This window comes from Rhipicephalus sanguineus, chromosome 8, assembly GCF_013339695.2.
Source record: "Rhipicephalus sanguineus isolate Rsan-2018 chromosome 8, BIME_Rsan_1.4, whole genome shotgun sequence".
Classification (NCBI taxonomy): domain Eukaryota; kingdom Metazoa; phylum Arthropoda; class Arachnida; order Ixodida; family Ixodidae; genus Rhipicephalus; species Rhipicephalus sanguineus.
Window position 1 is genome coordinate 72,447,539 of NC_051183.1, and position 21,320 is coordinate 72,468,858.

General features: G+C 47.0%; 1 protein-coding gene across 1 annotated transcript in view; it reads left to right on the forward strand.

Moving 5' to 3' along the window:
* Positions 1–21,320, forward strand: part of LOC119402085 (metalloproteinase-like) — a 69,264-nt gene that overhangs the window by 30,122 nt on the left and 17,822 nt on the right. The window contains exons 9-10 of the mRNA XM_049418274.1: positions 9,202–9,254; positions 18,171–18,279. Of these exons, the coding sequence (XP_049274231.1) occupies positions 9,202–9,254; positions 18,171–18,279 (162 nt within the window). The remainder of the gene's footprint in view (positions 1–9,201; positions 9,255–18,170; positions 18,280–21,320) is intronic.

The following is a 21,320-nucleotide window of genomic DNA, read 5'->3' on the forward strand; positions in this document are numbered from 1 at the left end:
GTAGGGAAGGACATTCCAGATATTGGCGTTGTCACTTTTCGTAGTAAACGGCTACGTTTTGCGTGCATAACGGATACGGCGGCTGCAGTGTCGACAAGGGCAGAAGCGCGAACGCCGTCCACAAACAGGTCCATCACGGTCGATGGGCTTCGCTTAGGGCTTTCACAGTTTGACAGCGTCGCAGCCCTTCCCTCGTAGACTGCGACACCTAGTTTTCCTGGTCGCGTGTGACCGGACGTGGCCGCATCGGCGACAGTGAGCGACGAAGCACCGAGTAGATGGAGCTTGGCATTACGGCCCTGACAGAGGCGGAGGTTGGTTGTAATATGGGTGGCTCAGCTGGCGGGTGACGGCCGACGCGACTCTAAGCCGCTGACGCGATTGCAATAACGCGCCACGTGTCCGGCGTAACCGCATGCAAAGTATATGGGGCGGTTGTCAGATGTGAGCCATCGGTTCGCTAAGCAGGGCCCAACCATCTCGGAGGACGCGACTGACGGGACAGCAGCTTGCATGACTGCATGGTGGGCTGCACTCGGAGCCTATGGTTGACGTCGGTGTAGGTAGCCGGCACACCTACTTCGAAGGACTGGGGTCTAGCGGCGGCTTCGGCGTAACTGAGCGGAGCAGCCGCAGGGATTGCTGGGGAAGTCCTTGCGACAATTTGAGCGTAACTCAGTGGTGCGGGAGCCGGTGGTTGCTGTTGGTACTCAGTCATGACTTCCGTAATTACCTGCTCAGTCGCGCGGCGGAGGGGAAGCAGAAGTGTTGTTGACGGCTGCTGAACGTTCTGCGGGTGAGCAAAGTCCAGGAGAGACAACTGGCGCGTGATTGCCTCGCGCGTGATGGAGTGATTACTCATCGACCTCGCCGGCAGCGGTCGATGCACATCACACCGCACAGCTTTGGCATAGCGTTATGACCTCTGCCACTGTGCGGGGGTTTTGACGAGCAGCAGGGGGAAGTTAATCGTCGTCGACGCTTTACATACCATGCCTGATCTTTTCAGATGCCGATATGGTGGCATCGGCATTCTTGCACAAGTCGAGAATGTTTTCGATGTAGCTTGTGAAGGATTCACCGGCCTACTGAGCTCGTTCACGTAAACGCTGTTCGGCTTGCAGCTTACGAACGGCAGGGCGGCGAAACACGTTGATAATGGCGGACTTGAAGTCGGACTATATCGTAAAATCAGATGCGTGGTTGCTGTACCACAGGCTGTTGACACCCGCGAGGTAGAAACCAGGTTGGTCAGTTTTCCTGCCTCGTTCCATTTTTCGGGGATGCTCACGCGCTCGTAAATTGCGAGCCAGTTCTCCCCGTCGGTACCGTTCGCGCCAGAGAAGCGAGGTGGGTCGCGGATACGAGGCACACGGGGACATGAGGTTGGTGTTGGAGGAGGCGTTTGCTGGGCGGCGTTTTGAGACGTGGTAGAAGGCAGGGCACGGGATCGAAGATCCAGGGACATCGATTGGGGTCCGAACTTGTGAAACAGCGCGCTCTCCACCAATTTGTAGAGGTGGTTATTTGACAGCACTCGGCGACGAAGCGCAATGGTGACAATTAAGCAGAGCACGGACTCTCAGCACGGGCAGTGTTCTTTTAGAAAAGGAGCCGAAGAAGAAGCTGGGGAAGGAGACCCCTTATAATGTTCCATATATATATATATATATATATATATATATATATATATATATATATATATATATATATATATATATATATATATAGTTGAAAAAAGTCAAGCACGTAGGAAAAATTGTTCAGTTCACTGAACAATTTTTCCTACGTGCTTGATTTTTTTTCAGCTTTTACTTCCGGGTCCTTTGTTAGCACTTTATTGTTTATATATATATATATATATATATATATATATATATGAGAAGTTGCACTTCAAGAAGGCTTCGTTTATTTTGTCAACGTTTTGGTCAGAGCGGTCAAAATAAACGAGGCCTTCTTGAAGTGCGACTTCTCGTATATATATATATATATATATATATATATATATATATATATATATATATATATATATTTATGAGAAGTTGCACATCAAGACGGCTTCGTTTATTTTGTCAACGTTTTGGTCAGAGCATGAGATTCATCATGGTCACAGGTGAGGCTGAGACCGAAACACTGACTAAATAAACGAAGGCTTCTTGAAGTGCCATCTCTCATTCGTATACTTCTACGGCAACAAAACGCAACCGCTCTTTCATCTATCTATCTATCTATCTATCTATCTATCTATCTATCTATCTATCTATCTATCTATCTATCTATCTATCTATCTATCTATCTATCTATCTATCTATCTATCTATCTATCTATCTATCTACATGAAGATGAATAGGGCGTCCACGGAGTGGTTTGTTTGAAAAAACCTGACACATGCCATAACTGTAAAACTGAGACGGTAAAGGTAGCCTGGCGATTACCAAAGCAGCTCCAAGCCAAATGCCTGTTGTGGCCGAAAATTTAAAGGAAAATTACTTGAACTAGTGCGAATTGAGCGTTTATCGATGAGTCGCGTGTTGTCGGTAGAGGCACTTAAAATGTAGAGGACCAGAAAAATAAAAACATCCCACTACAGGAGCACCGACTCAGGTGCGCCGTGCGTGCTTGAAAAATGCCAAAAATTTGTCTTGTTTGTGGTGCCTCAAAACATGATGCGAAGAAAAGCTTGCTTGAGGTTTCATGTCAGCACTGTGGCATTATATCGGTCTTTGCCCCAGCTGTTATGTCAGCACAGCTCATGCTCATTTTTAACACGAAAGTGTTTTATTCCGGGGTCCACGAAGACTTTCATGACGCATTTCCGTCACGGAAGTACGCCAGCAAAATGAACGCCATCCGATGGCAAATAATAAACTATAAGAAAAAGTTCCGTTGTCAGGAGTCGAACTCATCACCTCTCGGTCCGCGACGATGGCTGGCGGGCGTTTAGCCGACTGAGCTACCGCGAAATTTTTTTTTCTTTATTACTTACTTTTGCACCTAATACAATAATATTACAGTGCATAAACAGTACATACAGAGGTAAAGACCGGAATGGTTACATAGTGACTAGAATTCCTTTATACGGATAAGTGGCTCAAGATGTTCGAGCCACTCTGGAATTGGGTCTTTAGTTTTACACTCTTCAATAAACTTCGTGATCATTTGGCGGAAATATTCACGAATGGGCAGTGTATTGATGTCGGCATGGCGGACTGCCATGTACTTTTTCCAAATACTGTGAAGGCCGAGCAACATAACAGTATCATAAGGCGCTCCATCGTCTTCTTCATTAACTGGTAAAAACCTGATCCCGTAGGCATCAATCGGTAAATCTTTTTTTATAGTTCTCTGCAGTATGTCCCAGAAGAACACCCCTTCCCAACAATCCAGAAAGACATGTTCGATGGTTTCAGGTTTACAACAGAGAAAACAGTGCGTTCCCCACGGTACAAACAGTCCCCTTTCATGCATCCACGTTTTAACTTCTAGAGTCCCTGTATGGAGCTTAAAGAAAAATGATTTTGAACTAGATGGGACAGCCATTTTTTTTACTCGGGCCAGTACATTTTTGCCACGTCCAGCAGGGTACAAACTCCTGTAAAGTGGTACCGGTAAAACAATGTCGAGAAGGTCTCTATACAACCTTTTTCGTTTTACTCCCGCTAGATATTCGCTAGAGAAACGTGCCAATAAAAAATTGCATGCACCAACTACTTCTTTTAGATAACCATAAAGCGCCCCATGCACATAGTCCGAGCTGACAACGAGTGACGGTAAAACTCTTCCAAGCCTCAGCTGAATAACTGCACGTAGAAACGGGTCTCTTGTGTCTCGCAGAAACATAAACGACTAACGACCTGTCTTAAAAACAAATGTGACAGACTAAGACCACCGAACCGAACCCGACGAAAAAGATTAGTGCGACTAGACCGTTCCCACACTGATCCCCATATAAATACTGCAAACACACGGTGCAGCTTTTGCACGTTTATACGCGAGCAATGTAAAACCTGTAATGTGTACCAGAGTTTAGAGACAAAGAAAAGATTACATATGGTGGCCCGCGTGAAAATAGAAAAGTCCCATCCTCTAACATTATCCACTTTTTCACGCATTTCAGTGGCTTGCCGCCGCCAGTACGGCTCACTGTCACGATAAAATTCTAGTGGTACACCCAAATATTTCGCAGGCTGATTCACCCATGGCATGTTGGCAAAAACGACTGGAGTGGAAGGCCAATCCCCATGCCAACATCCCAAGCACTTTTCCCAGTTTACCGAACTTCCACTAGCCGTACAAAACTGTTTCGCAATATAGACTACTTCGTTAACACTCTCGCAATCTGAACAAAAAACTGCCACATCATCAGCATATGCAAGTAATCGTACTTCATTCTCATGCAGTTTGAATCCGCGGATGGCACTGCTGTTCATCACACTCACACAGAAAGGCTCTAAAAACAAACTGAACAACAATGGTGAAAGAGGGCAACCCTGACGCACGGAGCGCTGCAAGTTAATGCGCGCCCCCACCACCTTATTAACAATGAGTTGCGTTGTACAGCCCTTATATGCCATAGCCACTCCCTCTTTGATAATGCAGCCTACGTTTACAAAATCCAAGACACTCATCAGGATATCATGTGACACAAGATCAAAAGCTTTCTCTAAATCCAACTGAAGCATTGCTACACATGTCTCAGTCGCATCGCAGCACTCCAGAACAGATCTGGCCTTATGTATATTGGTCGCAATTGTGCGTCCTTTGATTCCACACGTCTGGTGTGGACCTACTATTTCCTTTATTACACCTTGTAATCGCTTAGCTAATATTTTCATGAAGATCTTGTAATCTACATTTGTTAGGCTAATGGGGCGATACGATTTTATAAAGCGGAGTTTAGTTTTATCATCTGTTTTGGGGATTAGAATAGTGTGCGCCGTCAGAAAGGTGGGAGGCAACATCTTATACTTGTAAGCTTCATTGAAGAGACATGTCAAAATTGGGGACAAATCGGACTTAAACGTTTTGTAAAAGGCTGCGCTCAACCCATCTGGTCCAGGTGACTTTCCTGGGTTTAGCCGCTCAATAGCTCTTTCAACTTCCAAATTTGTAATGGGCAGTTCCAACCCTACAACAAGACTTTCGGGCACTTTTGACATCAAAGGTAAGAATTTCTCCCTAAACATTCCTATGTCAACCTCCGATTGCTTAAACAGATCTCGATAGTAGTTAGAAAAAACGTTTTCTATTCCCTTATTATCTGTGTAAACGACACCATTATGATGTATTTCCTCTATGGTATTTTTGCGGGCATATCTCTTCTCTTCACCCAGTGACCGTTTTGTTGGTGCTTCACCAACCAACAATTTTTCTGCACGAGCTCGGATTATAGCCCCTTTATAACGCTCAATGTCAAAAACTTCCAGCTTATGCCTAGCCTTGCGAATATCTTCCGAGAATGTTCCTGGTGATTTTGCTTCTTCTTCTAGCAATGCAGTAAAATTATGTTTTAGCAATTCTTCCTCCTTTCTCTTCTCTCGTTTTATTGCACAGGCTCTTTCCATTGCCATCATCTTAATATCACTTTTACAGTATTCCCACTGAGCACCGATCGTTCTTTCGCTGGTTTTGTTAATTTTGCCGACATGTTCTAGTACCTTTTCTTTAAAAATGTCATCCTCCAGTAGCTGTGAGTTCAGCTTCCAAAGGTCCCAGGAAAACTTACTTTGTCTAGCGCCGCCACAACGGATATTAAAGCAGATTAGGCAGTGATCCGTAAAAAAGACTGGTTCGACTACGTATTTGTAGCACATTGGTATTATACTCGCCGTTACATAAGCTCTGTCCAGACGAGCGTGACTGGAATTCTGAAAGTGCGTAAAATGAATGTTTTGCCCCGCATCCAGACATTCGGCCACATCTTCAAGGCTATATCGGTCTATAATATCGCTAAGGGCTGCCGTACTCGGATCCCTATACGGTGCATTGCTGGTCTTGTCATGTGCAGAAAGCACACAGTTAAAGTCTCCCATTATTACGAGCTGCCTGTCGGTATCGCAATATCCATCTAGAGATTGGAAGAAATCACATCTTTCGGATTGAACATTAGGTGCATACACAGTAATTACACGCCATTTAGATGACAAGTGCCTGAAATCACATACTACTAACCTCCCTGATAAACTAGATGTAACAGATTCAACGACCAACCCCTGTATCTGGCGGACAAATAAAGCACAACCGGCTGAGGAACCAATGGCATGACTTATACAAACACTGAACCGTGAACTAAAAGGCCGCACCATGCTCCCAGTCTCTTGTTCTCCTTCAACTTTGGTTTCCTGTACAGCTATAACGTCGAGATCTCGCTCTACAACTAATCGATACAGTTGATTCTGTTTCTTTCTGCTAGCGAGACCCCGCACGTTAAGTGAAGCAAAACGGAGAAAGCTTTCCGTAGCCATGGTATACGGTCGACTGAGATTGGGAGCACGATGCTCACCTCCGCCACTCAGTGCAGCTGAGCCTGCCAGCCGCACGCCTCGTTCCCCCTCCGTAGGCGCGCCCTCGATGCTACGAAGACGACGACGCCGCCGGACGCCTGTCCGGCGGGATATTAGGCCGCGGGCGCAACGCCGATCGACGCGGTGGTAGTGCTTTCGATGGTGGCTCTTCGACGCCAGCGTCTCCTGCAACGCCGTTGTCTCCCATGTCTTCCCGCGCCTGTTTGCCTGTTGTGCCGCTGGAAGCTTGCATCGCCAACTCATCCACTTGCAAATTCTCTCCGGTCACGTCCTCCATCCCCTTACTTGCTTCTGCTGTCGGCGTCGCTGCCACCAGCGCCGAGGTTTACGCAATGTCCATTACCATAAGCTCTTTTCCTGCTTGGGAAGTAAGGGAGACGCTAGCCGCGCGTCCCTCCGTGTCTTCTGTGCTTGCAGGCCTCGGCGTGCTACCAGCGGCCTCCTCGGCATCGGCCTCGTCCATGATGAGCTCCGCAGTGTCTTCACTCGCCGATGTCCTCGCAGGTGCCGTAACACTTGCGTACGTTCGGGCGCAGACCGCGTCCTCGTGACCGTAGCGTCGGCACTGTCCGCACCGCGGTACACGACAATCTCGACGAATATGGCCAGTATTTCCACATCGCAGGCACAGTGGAGCTCTTCCCGGGACAACCACAAGGGCTTGTTCACCAGCAACTCGCAATTGATGGGGAATATCCTCGATGTTAATGCCACTTTTAAGCTTCAGAGTAACGGTTCTCGTTGTTGAGCCTTTATCCGTAACTCCGTTCACACGCCATCGCTCACGAGTAATGTCTGTGACACGGCCGTAGGGCAGGAACGCCGCCCTCACGTCTTCATCTGCTGTGTTGTACAGGAGCCAGTGCACTTTGATACGGAGATCCTTACTTGTCGGGTCGATGACGACACAACGTCGACCTTTCACTTTAACGTCGCTGCTTGCAAGAAGTCTTTTGGTCCCTTCGTCGCTTCTGAAGGTTACTGCCCAAACGTGGTTCATCTGGTAGGCACCCAAGGCGACTACTTCAGGGAGCAGGCGTAGGTGGTCCAACGTGTCTCTGAAGTCTTCCACTCGAAATGGCCTTGCTCGAACATCACCATGCATGAAAACAGTGTTTAAAACAGAGCGTCCACTGGGCAGATTAGGCAGAATCAAACGGTACTCGTCATTTTCCATTGCAGCGTTCCTGTTACCGCGGTCCGACTCGGCCGCTTCAACCGCTCCTACGGAGCACGACATGCTGCGTCTGAACGCGTCGGTGTCCAGAAACAGAGTGAGCTACCGCGAAACACGTAACGGAGGATAAATGAACGCGCATTTTATCTTTCACACTTTCCTCTCAGAGTGCTCTTAGAATGGCTGGATGGATGCTATGAGCGTCCCCTTTATAACGGGGCGGTGAAATGTGTGCCACCAGGCTAAAAAAAAACAAAAAAAAAATGCGCCGTTTCTATGCTCGCGGACAACGTTTCTTGGCAATGAAGGGAAAGCTACGGAGGCGGAGCGTCTGCACATGTACTGGTACGCGAAGTAGACCGGTTTGGCGCGCGTCTCGTAACGCCGTGGAAAGTGATGGCTAGCGTTGCATTTCGACGCAAGCGCTGCTTAGTGTCCGAGGTACGGGTAAAAGGCGGGAGGCTTCCACGCACGCAAAAACGCAAAGTGACAATGTATAAAGTAAAAGAAGTAGAAATATCCCGCTTGTGTGCCTGCGTTCCGTCTCAAAAAGTTGCATGTTGAAAATGAAGGAGTATTATATATATCTCATGCAGAAAATACGGACGCAATTGTGGGACTACATTCATTAGCGGTTGGATACGTGCATTGTGGCTCTGTAGCCTTCGCTTCATTGCCAAGAAAAGTTGTCCGCGAGTATACGACCGTCCTTTTCGGCGCGTTTATTTTGTCAACGCTTTAACATACCGCGCGGAGGCTTCTTTAGCCCAAGCCTCGCTGTAGCATCCATCCATATCGTAAAATAGCTCTCCGACGCTCGCTGGGCTGTCGCACGGTCGCACCGCATTTTCCGCTCGCCCTGAGAGAATTAGCGGCCACGCTAGACGGAATACACCACGCGCGTAGCGTTTCTCTGCGCGTTTCACGACGCTTAAGAAAGAGTGTATATAGAGTATCAGTGTTTATTATGTGCTTGTTGATGCCATCTTTGCGCCGGGTTCACCATACGCAGTGCCAATGTATATGTTGAGAACTTCAGCTACCGCAAGGGTTAAATCATGATCATGGGCATTAGACGTGGGTACGGAGGTGTGCCACTAGGCGTCAACGTGATTGCGTCCGCATCAGGCGCTCCTATATCTGACAAGCCGTAGACATTGTACAAGCTCCCATATACGAATGGCCTGCAAACAATCAACTACTTTGTGACGACACGTTTCACTTTCGTGTTATACCGATTCCCATCACGGAGGGATCAGCCATCATTTTTTCACTGATACAATCAAGACGATTTGTTTGTGTGGCTCATTCATGCACCCAAATTGCCGTTGTACTTATTGCCAAACTTTTCTGCAGGGGCATATTTGTTTCCCTGCTTTGGTTAGCTCACTTAGAACATCTGCAATATAGAGCACACTTTTAGTATGTAGTGCAACATGATAACTTTGCTGTGTGTTTTAAAAACTTTCGGTTTGCTTAATGTGAACTTTACTTCCTTAGCTTTGACATGATTGCCGTGTATTCAGACGGAACAACAAGGGAGGAACTTCAGGGTGAGAAAATATCTTAATTTTGCGGGAATACTTATCTTTTTTCCACCAATATATTGCGCACTGCACACTACATTCTGACCAGGAAATCGGGCTGTGGTCCTTCTGTCTCGACAATAATAATGAGCGTGTGGCCTCTAGAGTGCGGTTTCATGGTGACTTATTGTTAATTGTTACCGACAGGTGAGATTCCTGTACCTAGAATGCCACACATGAGGTTAAAAGTGACAGTTCTTGTTTTTGCAATTAAAGCAGTAGGAACAATCAAGCGCTGTCGCTGTAAACCCCTTTATGCGGTGAAATCATTACCCTCCCCTTGCCACATGCCCTCCGCCTTTGACTACTGCAATCAGAATTTTGCTTTCCTGGCTCGTTAAATAAGTAAATCTTCCCACTGCGGGTTACTGAACAGGAATCTATAGACAATAGGGACTCACGCAAAGAAATAATTCATTGAAGTTCGAAGAAGAAAATATGTCTCATTCATTGAACATTTATAGCAGCAATTCAAAGAAAAGTACACTTGCGTGGCCGTCTGTAAATGCAAGTGTGTGAACCGGCCTGTAAAAAATGAACGCTTAGTAGTGCTTTATATGAACGTTCTGCCCTGGCTTAGTAAAAATAGCGTTGCTCTGGCTAATGCAGAGAAGCGATAGAATACTGAGGAACGATTCATAGTTTGTCAACGTTAGTTTTCGTGTTGGTTAGGTCTGGCGCATTGACGTAGTAGCGAACTGATTGATTTTCTTGCAATGAAGGGCCATGCGTGAAGTCTGAATTCCTCCTGTCTACTGTTTAAAATTTTACACCCGCGTAACACCGTGGTTTTGACAGTGATCAAAACTCGCCTTGACTTGCCACGATATTAAAAAAAATATGTTTCTTGCACGAAACAGAGAGTGGTGTCTTGTCAGGGATGGGCAGAGATACCTTTGAAATTGTATCGCAACGCAATACAAAATACTCGGGCAAGATGTATCTGAGATGCAGGTACAAGATGCTACCCCAATTATTGCATCGCATAATATACTGTCCATTTGTGTCTTAACATATTTCATTACATTCGTAAACATAATATCGACCTATACCGGGCGATTGAAATCAAGCTTCGTGATTTTCTTAGAATAAGGTACTAGAAGGCACGTGAAGACCACTTCTTCAGGTAAGTTTCGTGATCAGGGGGATACAGATTGAGATGGTAATCATCGCTGTCAGCCAAGATATAAAATTCAGTTTTCATTGCCAGCAATAAATGGACATGTTTTAACAGCGAAGCTGTTTTGACAATCGTTTCTTGTCCGACGAACTGAAAACTATCGTCATCATAAATGGGTAGGTGCGGCAGAAATTGGGTTATTCCACTACTTCCCACTGGTCCATAAAAATGACGAAGGCAAAATTATCATTATAATAAACGGCGATGTGCCACAGAAATTTGGTACATCCTACTACTCACCACTGGTCCACTAAAAATGAATAAGACCACATTTAGCCCAACAATTTGGCTGGGAAGCGACGGCGGCGAGCCGAAGACCCCGAGTACGTTCAACGAGAGAATACTGGATAACGGGAAAGGCAACGGCGGCTGCGAGAAAACACCGAAGCGATGGAAGGCCGATGCCAACGACGACGTGGCCGTAGGTCTACGAGAGATGCGAACGCTTGGTTTCAGTGCGAGTTTCTGTCTCTGGAATTTGGACATCTTTGTCGGGTGTCTGATTGTCTGTGGTTTAACTTGAACTTCTCTGCGCTGAGAATCAACATAAAAATCACAGCATATCCACGGAGTGAATGATGATGAGTGGGCGAAGCTGCGGAGGTTCGTCGGTAAACCGTGAATCTTCCGTGAATTCTGCCCAGTACATCATCACCGACGTGAGATCGGGCGCGTTTATACTAAAGGTTCGATGAGTTATGACGACTTGCAGCTCACTTTAATTTTACATGTACGCTGTGAATTTTCATTGTTTAGAAAACCATTGCTTTAGAAAACATCTCGCGTCTTTCGTTAAGCAGCTGGCGTCTTTTCGTTTTGCTTTAGAAACATCTGGCGTTCTTTCGTTCTGCTTTTACAAAACATCTGGCGTCTTTCGTTGGTTTATTTCATCAATCAACGGCGTTTTGAACAAAATTTTTATTGTTTAATCACGCACAGGAGAAATCTCACCAGGCACTACCTTGGAGGTAAACAATGGCTGCTAATGGGAATGAGAGACAGAAGAAGTCGGCTTTTAGCTAACACTTACACTTCTACTTCTACTAACGTTTCCTACTGGAACATGGCAATGGCTGCTAATGGGGAATGAGAGACAGAAGACGGCTTTTAGTTAACGCGCACGCTGCGAATTTTTTATTGTTCAACAACGCACAGGAAAAATCTCCCACCGGCACCACCTTGGAGGTCGAAGCGTAAGACTGGTTACGCACTACGACTACTACGACTACTACGAGGGACGAACGGGTGCCGCCTTAAGGAGCTTCGCCCCTAAAACTAGCTAGCATCACCTAGCTAAACCCTAGGAATGACGTAGAAGCAACCTAGAAAGAACCTGCATTACCCAGCTAAGGACCAGAAGCAAGCTAGATGCAACCTCATTTGTCTTCAGAATATTTAGGTTTCGCTGTTTCAAGCCTTGCTTGGCTTAGTGCGAATTTCGCCAATTTTTTGGGCACAATATTAGCCGCTGAGAGCCAACGTCGGCTGAAGAAGGCAAAAGTGGCCCAATATTACCCGATGAAAGCCAACGGCTCAGCCGACATATTCTGAAGAACGGCAAAACCGGCCCAGTATTTGCCGATGAAATCTATTGACACAGCCGATATCGGTGGGACGGCGGCAAAGCAGGCACAATATTGCCAGTGAAAACCCAATATCCGATGAAGGGCGACAAAAGCGACCCAGTATTGCCAGCGAAATTCAATGGCTCGGCCAGTAATGGCTCACTGCAGTGAGCCATTACTGGCCGTGATTACAATGAGCCGTGATTGAGTCGGCAATATTGGGCCTCGCGTAGCCGCCGTAAAGCAATTATCGGCCCGACGTTGTGTCCTGCCTAGGGCCTGGACATTTTCCTTGCTTCCTAGCACTGTAAGAATGTACAAAGCTGGTTGATACTTCAACGTCTGTATGTAATGCACAGGGTGATTTTAATATAAATGCTAGTTGACCGTGGTATGAAACTACAGCTCATTAGCAAATGATGGTGGCTATCAGTTCAGGGCAGGGTATTATATCTGTTTATTGCACCTATGATGCCTCCTGATCAATTGCAAAATACCCGCGCTGTTAGCACGTAACAGCCTAATAACAACCTGATCGTGATGGTGCACGACTTTGTCCAAGTACCAACGACAGCGCAGTATTTACAAAGAACGCACAGCGATTGAAATTCGCAATGTACTACGCAGCCGAAATTTTTGCACTGATGAACCTTCAGCCGAGTGTGCTACAAGAACATTAAACATTTGTCGCAACAGATAGTGCCACTGTCGTGATGAGGATTGTTATACAGTTCTTCAGAATTATGATAACGATAGGAGCATTTCCTTTCGAACAGGCTGGTGATATTCGTCACGAGGTTTCTGGAGTGTACAATTACTTGAACACCTCTGTTTCAGAAAATGCAGGGGGTACTGCTTATTGATGCTAGAAAAAGAAGCGCGTGGCATTATTTATTAATTTTCAAAAAAAAGCATTTATCTTGAATAATAAATCTTCGTACAGCTCAGTGTGTTTATCATATAGCAAACCACAAACGAAAATGGAGAAGTGCGCTACAAAGGCATTGAACATTTTTCTTGAAGTTAGTAGCATTTTTAGCCTTGCTAGTGCGTTTACGCTTTCCTTTATTTTCACGTCACATAGTTATGTGAATATTGTCTATTTTTGTCTTGGATACGGTATGCAACGTTTTTTAGCATAACCGTGTTTATTGGCACGGGGTCGTGACGTTGACGAAGGAAGCAGTCAGTGCGGGTCCATGATGAAACTCTTTATTTGGCCGAACTTGTGGCTGGGAAATGGAAAGGCAAACTACAATACACACGGTGTACTGACAACGACGAACAGAGCTTCGGGTCTCGATAATCTGACAAGCGCTGAAGCGTGTCGGCTTTTATGCGTGTGCTATCGAATATTCCAGCGTAATCGCTGGTGGCCGCGTAATCTCTCACGGAAACTAGACTATCCGCGTTCTACGCGCATTCTTAACGGACTCATCTAAACAATCGTGAAGCTTCTGAAGCATCGTGGTGCGGTCTGCGCGGAGCGTTGCAAAGAGTCTTTGAGGGTGAAGCCCGAATAAATCAAAATAACACGCGTGGCGGATCGCCCCGATGCTTAAAGCAGGACATTTTTATGTGGGCTTTAACGTCCCAAAACGACGATATGATTATGGGAGACGCCGTAGTGGACAGCTCCGGAAATTTCGACCACCTGCGGTGCTTTAACGTGCACCTAAATCTAAGTACACGGGCTTCAAATATTTTCGCCTCCATCGAAAATGCAGCCGCTGCGTCCGGGACTCGACCCCGCGACCTTCGGGTCAGCAGTCGAGTGCCATAACCACTAGGCCACCGTGGCGGGCCTTAACAACATAAAAATGAAAACAAGCATGCAATACAAAAGAAACATATTAAATCAAGCAAAAACTGGAGTCCACAAGTTCCTTAACGTGCACAGAAAGGCCTCAGGTGCACCACATGCACGACCTCTGGGCGTGCATGGCCCCGCTGAGAGTTCGTCATGCCGTCGGGGATAACCTCGTAGTCGAGTTCGCCGAGACGTCGAAGTACCCTGCATGGTCCGAAGTATCGTCGAAGGAGCTTCTGGCTAAGCCCGCGTAAGCGTATTGACGTCCATACCCAGACACGGTCGCCAGGCTGGCATTCTACGTGTCGTCGTCTAAGGTTGTAACGACAGTCGTCGGTCTTTTGCTGGCGCTGGATCCGCAGGCGGGCGAGTTGGATGGCTTCTTCGGCGTGCTGAAAGTAGACGGTGTCGTCGACGTTTTCTTTGTCGGTGACCTTGGGTAACATGGCGTCGAGCGTCGTTGCAGGGTTCTTCCCCTAGACCAACTTATACGGCGTCATTTGCGCCGTTTATTGCATGGCCGTATTGAATGCGAAGGTCACGTAAAAGGATGCCATCCCACGTTTCGTGTTCGACGTTGACCTACGGCCAGGATGTCGGCGATGGTCTTGTTTAGCCACGTGGTCAGGCCATTAGTCTGTGTGTGGTACGCTGTGGTCCGGCGGTGGTTCGTTTGGCTGTATCTCAATATTGAGTGAGTTAGGTCAGCAGTAAATGACGTACTTCTGTGGGAGATGAGGACCTCTGGGGCGCCATGACGCAGGACGATGTTTTCAATGAACTTGGCCACCTCGGACGTACTGCCTGCGGGCAGGGCCCTTGTCTCGGCGTAGCGGGTGAGGTAGTCGGTAGCCTCGATGATCCATTTGTTTCCGGAAGTCAAGATGTTGAACGGCCCCAGTAAATCCATCCCGATTTGCTGGAATGGCTGGCGAGGTGGCTCCACGGGCTGTAGAAGTCCGGCCGGCCTAGTCGGCGGTGTCTTCCGTCCCTGCCAATCTCGGCAAGTCTTTCGTAACGAGCGACGTGGGCGGCTAGGCGCTGCCAGCAGTAGTTTATTGTATTCTTGAGAGCATGCGGGAGACACCCAGGTGTCCTGCCATCGGGTCGTCGTGCAGGGCCTGGAGGAGTTCTGGCCGCAATGCTGAAGGCACCACGGAAAGGTACTTGGCTCGAAGTGCCGAGAAGTTCTTTTGGAGAACGCCGTTTCACAAAAAACCACAGCATATCCACGTGGTGAATGATGATGAGTGGGGCGAAGCGAACTGGTGCTGCAGCACGGCGATGGCATATCGGCGCGAGCGTTGTCCTTCTTGATGGAAGATATTGTGACTAAATTGTTTGAGAACCACAATTTGTTGCACACACCGCAACTATGGCCGAAACTGTTATCAAGGAAGTCCCGCTGGAAGCGCGCGTCGGCGCCTTCGGGCAGAGCCCGCCTGATGCGTTTTGCAGCCACTTCGCGTGCTCGCACAGCCTCGGGCTCTGCCTGCCGGTACGCGCGCTTTCTCGCCTCTTCACGGTCCTTCACATTTTAAAGATCCGATCCGCGCCGCAGCCGTGCAGCTTCGGCCTCGCGGGCTCGAACGGCGGGGTCTTCGTGCCGCAGCCGTGCAGCTTGTCGAGCAGCTTCGGCCTCGCGGGCTCGAACGGCGGGGTCTTCGTGCCGCAGCCGTGCAGCTTGTCGAGCAGCTTCGGCTTTGCGGGCTCGAACGGCGGAATCTGTCTCGCGGCGTCGACGTGCAGCTTCGGCCTCGCGGGCTCTCACCTCAGGATTCTGTCTGCGAGCGCGCTGCCGCCGCCTTCCGTGCCCTCCGTTCCGCAGCCTTGTCTTCCATCTGGCCACCCTGAGCTAAAGGGAAAGCGTGCCAAGAGGGAGCCTCATGGCGCGTTACTTCTGAAATGTTGTCTTCGGGTGTCGTTGAAAACACCAGACGTAGTAAAGATTAAAGGACGCCACACAGGCGAACACGCACGAGAGTGTCACTCGTCAACGTCGTCTTCTTCTTCTACTGCCTACTAGAAGGCGCGCAGTAAAGAAGAAAGAATGCCACAAAGGCGAACACGCACGAGAGTCTCACTCGTCAACGTCGTCTGCTTCTTCTACTGCATACCAGAACGCGCGCTTCTCACGAGCTAGAGGTGGCTACTACAACGCTACAAACAAACGGAGGACGGACAGACCCACGGCATAAGGAGCTTCGCCCCTAAAAAGCGACGCCACTGCTCGCCTAAATACCTTCGGCGCAACGGCAGTGCCGCCCTCGAGGTTTCTCATAAGTCCCCTGAGTTCCGGAACGGCTCGTTGTCGTTCATCGGAGTCGTCGGCATTTATGGTTCTCAAGAAGCAGTCATCATCCTGGTCATGCTGCGGCGGTGCATAGATGGGGCACGAGACAGGCTGTCGGCGTCGCAGTGTTTTCTTCCGGGCTTGTGAACAATGGTAATGTCGAATTCTTGAAGTCTCACGTCCTACCGTGCCAGGCGTCCCGGAGAATCTTTCAAGTTAGGTAGCCAATACAACGCGTGGTGGTCGCTCACAACTCTAAGGGCCTGCCGTAAATGTAAGGGCGAAACTTTGATTTAGCCTAGATGATGGCGAGGTACACCGTTTTTGTTGTAGAATAGTTGGTTTTCGTCTTTGATAGCGACTGGCTAGCAAAACTGATGACCCTTTCCAGTCCGTCAGTCATCTGCACAAGAACGGCGCCGAGTGGAGATTTTGGCAGAAAATTTACAAATGAAACCCTGACCTTGATTTTCTCCTTTATTAGTGCACCTGCGTTGGTAAAACTAACGACATTAGACTTCTCAGAGCACAATCTATCCATCTAAGCCGATTAATTGTTTCACTTTCATGTCCATTTAAATTTCAAATAAAGAGAGCGCTATAAAACAAAGGGAAGATAGCGTTCCGTTCTCTGTCCCCTCTGTTTTTATTGCCATCCTTATCAAAACGGGAATCATGCTGCAAATCACTTTTCTTCCTGCAATGTCTGCTAGAAAACGCTCTTGATGATCCCGATTGTAGTCCTAGAAAACTAGGTACAGTATACCACTGCCGAACAAACGTTTATCGTACCCAGTATGTCCGCTATTTTCAATATTTTCCACTTAAAACACCCTTGCGGCCGATTCTATCTTCGGGCTGCACCACCTAGATTATTGGCTCGGGCTCCTGTCGGGCCCTATCTGTGGTGGGGCCGGGCCGGGCCGGGTAGGCGAAATTTTTTGTCGGGTTCGGGCCGGGCCCGGGTCTCGCTTTGAGACGCCGGGCCGGGCTCGGGCGGGTAAATTTGAACGAGTCCCGGACCCGGGCCGGGCCGAGAATCCCGGCCCGTGCAGTGCTCTATTCCCTTCCCCCTTTCTATCCTTTTTATTTTCATTTTCTATTTTCAGTTTCATTTTCCGCCCCTTGCATGGCTACACATGGCTATGCTTTACATGATTTTGGCTACCTAACACCATACAAGGCTATGGTATACCCCTCGTTTCTTTTCATCGTCCTCGTCCTCATATCACTCCTCCTCATCCTCACTTCCCTATCCCGCAATACCGCTACACATGGCTGTGCTATACGCGCTTTTGCAAGCGTGACGCCAAGCAGCGAAGTAACATGACAGCATACGGTGATCGCATATTCACTTCATCTTCACCCCTCGTTTCTCCCTTTTTCTCCTCCTCACCCTCGCATCGCTTCTCTTCAGCCTCACTTCCCTTTGACGTCCCCTTGCTACACATGGCTATGCTATACGTGGTTTTACCTGCGTTACGCCAAGCAACATGACATGATGATAGCATGCGACATCATACTACAGCCCGGACACCTAAATGCTCCGCACTGAGAATTGTATATTCAGGGTAGGGGAGCAGCGCTACAAAGACAAATATTGGCTTAGATTACCTGCTGAAGGTGAAATTTCCTATAGATCTTTAAAGCAAAACAATTGTTCGCTAGCAAATCACCGACATTTTTTTTGCTATTTTAGCGCATTGTTAAAAATTACAGAGGACAGAAGAACGACACAAACACACCACACGTGTCCGTGTCGTCCTTATGTCCTCTGTCTTGTTTAAGAGTGTGATAAATGAGTAAAATGGATTACCAACATGTCCAGGCCTACGCTATCACCGACAATTCACATTAGTGGGCGAAACCGAATAAGTGCGTGAAATGCTTCGTGAATAGAGGTTCTGATGTTTCTAGTGTTCTTTTTTATATCGTGACAGTGCCTGAAAAGACTAAAATACTCAGTTTATTGCGTGTAATATGCAACGTGACATTGTGGTGCTGGTTTCAACTTCTCCTGTTTTTCTGCATGCAGGCTACGCCTTTGTCGCGTCTGCTTGTACTACAAACCGGCAACAGCTCGGTGAGGACCAAGCGTACAGTTACCAAGGAATTCGCGTTATGACCCACGAAATTGCTCATACGTAAGTTCTTTCATTAAAAATGGTTTATTTCATTTTACTTTATAAAATATAGATGTGCTTGAATAAGTCATACGTATAATCAAAGCATTGTAATGCGCTATAAAGTTTTCACAAATTGTTACTAATAGGTGATTCAGGTTTTTTTGTATCAGGCAAGGACGTCTTTCTTATTTCGAGAAGCAGTTATCAGTGATTCTTCAATAACAAAAGCTATAATAGCCTCTCTTTGTAATGTATAAAAATAATTATTCCAATGAAAGGACACATTCCGTCAGATGGTCAGTAGATTCATTACAGCAAGCAGCTCCTTATTTTACAGAGCAATAGTTGTATAACCATCTAGTAGGGTTTCCTTTGTTTTTATGCTAGCGGGCAGATACTCAATTTATGTTTGTCCAACCTTCCTTTATGATTATGTTGTGGTGTTTTACAGTTTTACACTCAGCATATCAGAAAACTACACAGGGAGTACAGTATCAAAGCGCTACCTGCTAATGTTTTATTCTGGCAAAGCCAATGTGCACATGCGTCAGACCACGCATTTCCAAAGTGAGAACCGTGACTGCTATAAATACAATATTGATCACTCCGCGCAGTTTGCTAGCCTCATTAGTTTTGGCAGTCAGTACAATACGCAGCCTCTTCAAAGAATGTGGCAGCTTCTTTTGTTCATACCTGTTAATAACCCAGTGTGCATAAATTAGACAGTCTGCGGTTTGAACACTATGTGGTGCCTCTGTATGGAGGTGAAAATGCTTGAGGCCCGTGTACTTATATTAAGGTGCACGTTAAGAACCCCAGGCTGTCGAAATTTCCGGAGGCCTCCAATGCGGCGTCCTCATAATCATATCGTGGTTTTGGGACGTTACACCACAGATACTATTATTATTATTATTATTATTATTATTATTATTATTATTAGTATTATTATTATTATTCTAAGAAATAAATAACGTGATGCGCAAGACAACTAGCAAGCCACCGGTGTATGAGTGCTTCGAACCTGTTATACCTTTAAAACAGCTTTCTATTTTATGCACTGTAATCGGTGTCTCAAGAACAGCCTAAGCTTCCATAACAAGTTTCTGCATACCTAGCATGAAGCCCTCCATAAAGCATTCGTGAATAATATGACTGATGCGAAAGAGGTTTGAATAGTTACCGCATTGTACGTTGCGAATGTCCACTTGGTCATTTACTGCTTGTTATTTTTACTTAAGCTGACTTGAGTCTTTCTGACGTGCATATCGCTTGTCATAAGCCAGTGACTACCTGGCTGGAGTTTCTACCACTAAAACATTACCAGCTCGTATTCTTGATACTGATGCTTCAAACATGTTTTCAAAACTGTGGATACAAAGAAACAATGCCTTGCTGGTACTCGTTGCTCAAGCATACTAACAAATAGCAAATACAACACTTCACAAGATGATAGGCAAAATTTGGCAGATCCCGGGAATTGCGGGACTCGATGTCATGCGAAGGAGTAGGGAAATATAGTGGCCTATACCATTTGGTTCATTGCTTTGAGTGAACCATTGCGGGTTGGACCGACTGCTTTGTGCATTTTGAGTTGTTATGGACATATCGTGGGCAGGCTCGTAGCGAGGAATTTTTTTCGGGGTTGTGTAGTGGGGGGGGGGGAGGGGAGTATTTGCTGAAGGCCTTAACTATTTGAGATGAGCACCTATTTTGAGGAAAGTACCTATTTGAGGAAGCAACAATTTTTTTGGAAGGGGCAGCTTCTAGCCTCCCATTTCCCCCCAGGCTACAGAAGGGTTCATCGTGGGCATACCACGCACGTCGACTACACTGACGCCCAAAGGGTATCCTATGGCCTCACGTGACGTTGGTATTCACCTTAGAGCACAGATGTTAGTGTTATCAAAGTGAATTGCACCCTGCGCTACGATGATGTGCACATCCTAAGAAGCGGTTTTTGCCGTACTCTTCCGGGTTGAGCAATCGTTGAACACAGCTTGACGAGTCATAGACATGTAATGTTTATTACGTTCTTGCAAACGTCGATTGGGAATGCTGCATCCACAGTGGACGTTGCTGCGATATGACACCATTACATGTTTTTTCGTAAGCAGCTTTTCAAGCAGCTTCCACTTGGCTGCCACGTAGAATGCCTGAGTTTGAGAGCGGCTCTAACCATGATTTTCTATCTTTCCGTCCCTCATATATTTCCATCACCAACAGCTCTGCCGACGTCTGGCCCACATTCTGCGACAAGCAATTTATAAGAGGACCACGCAAAATTTAAAAAAAATATGTTATTATCGCTTTTCCTGGATTGAAAGGAACTATGAATCACCAGTGCCTCATACCCGCATTCCATGGGCCGTGGTATACGGCTATGTGCCACACGTGACTGAAAGAAAGGGCTTCATGACTTACGCGGCAAGTGTCTCACGCTATTCATCTAATAACCTGTTCATCATGTTCGTCATACACGATGAACAGGTTCCCACGCCAATGCCAATTTTGGTATGTGTCAAGTTAAGGAGACGACCGCGAAAGCGCCGAGACTTAAGCGGTCAATGTGTGGTCAAAGAAAAGCTTCTAAGTTAATACTTTGATTTTGCAGCGAAAGCAGTTATGAAATCACAACAGCTGATTTTGGCGCCGTAGTTGTCCGCCGCCGCTGCCGGTGTCCGTAACCACTATCGAGCGAAGACATCCAGTACCCCCAGTACATCAGAACACCCAGTATCAGATGGGACTCGAACCTGGTTCCTCTGCGTGGCAGACGAGTACACTACCACAGAGCCAGGCCAGCTCGAAATTCTTCGCAAAAAGATCCTATGCAGGCGTCATGTCTGGCAAAGAACTGCGTCACCGCTTGTAACATGGCGTGGTAAAAGAGTGCCGTACTAACGAGGAGTCACACAATACGAATTGCGCAATGGGGGGGAGGGGGTCGTTGAATGCTTCCATTTCAGTACAAAAGGTTTCGCCATTATTCCTCATTGTCATCAGCCACAGCTTCCACAAAGTGCCCATAATGCCTTTCAAATGTGTAGCGGGTGCATCGC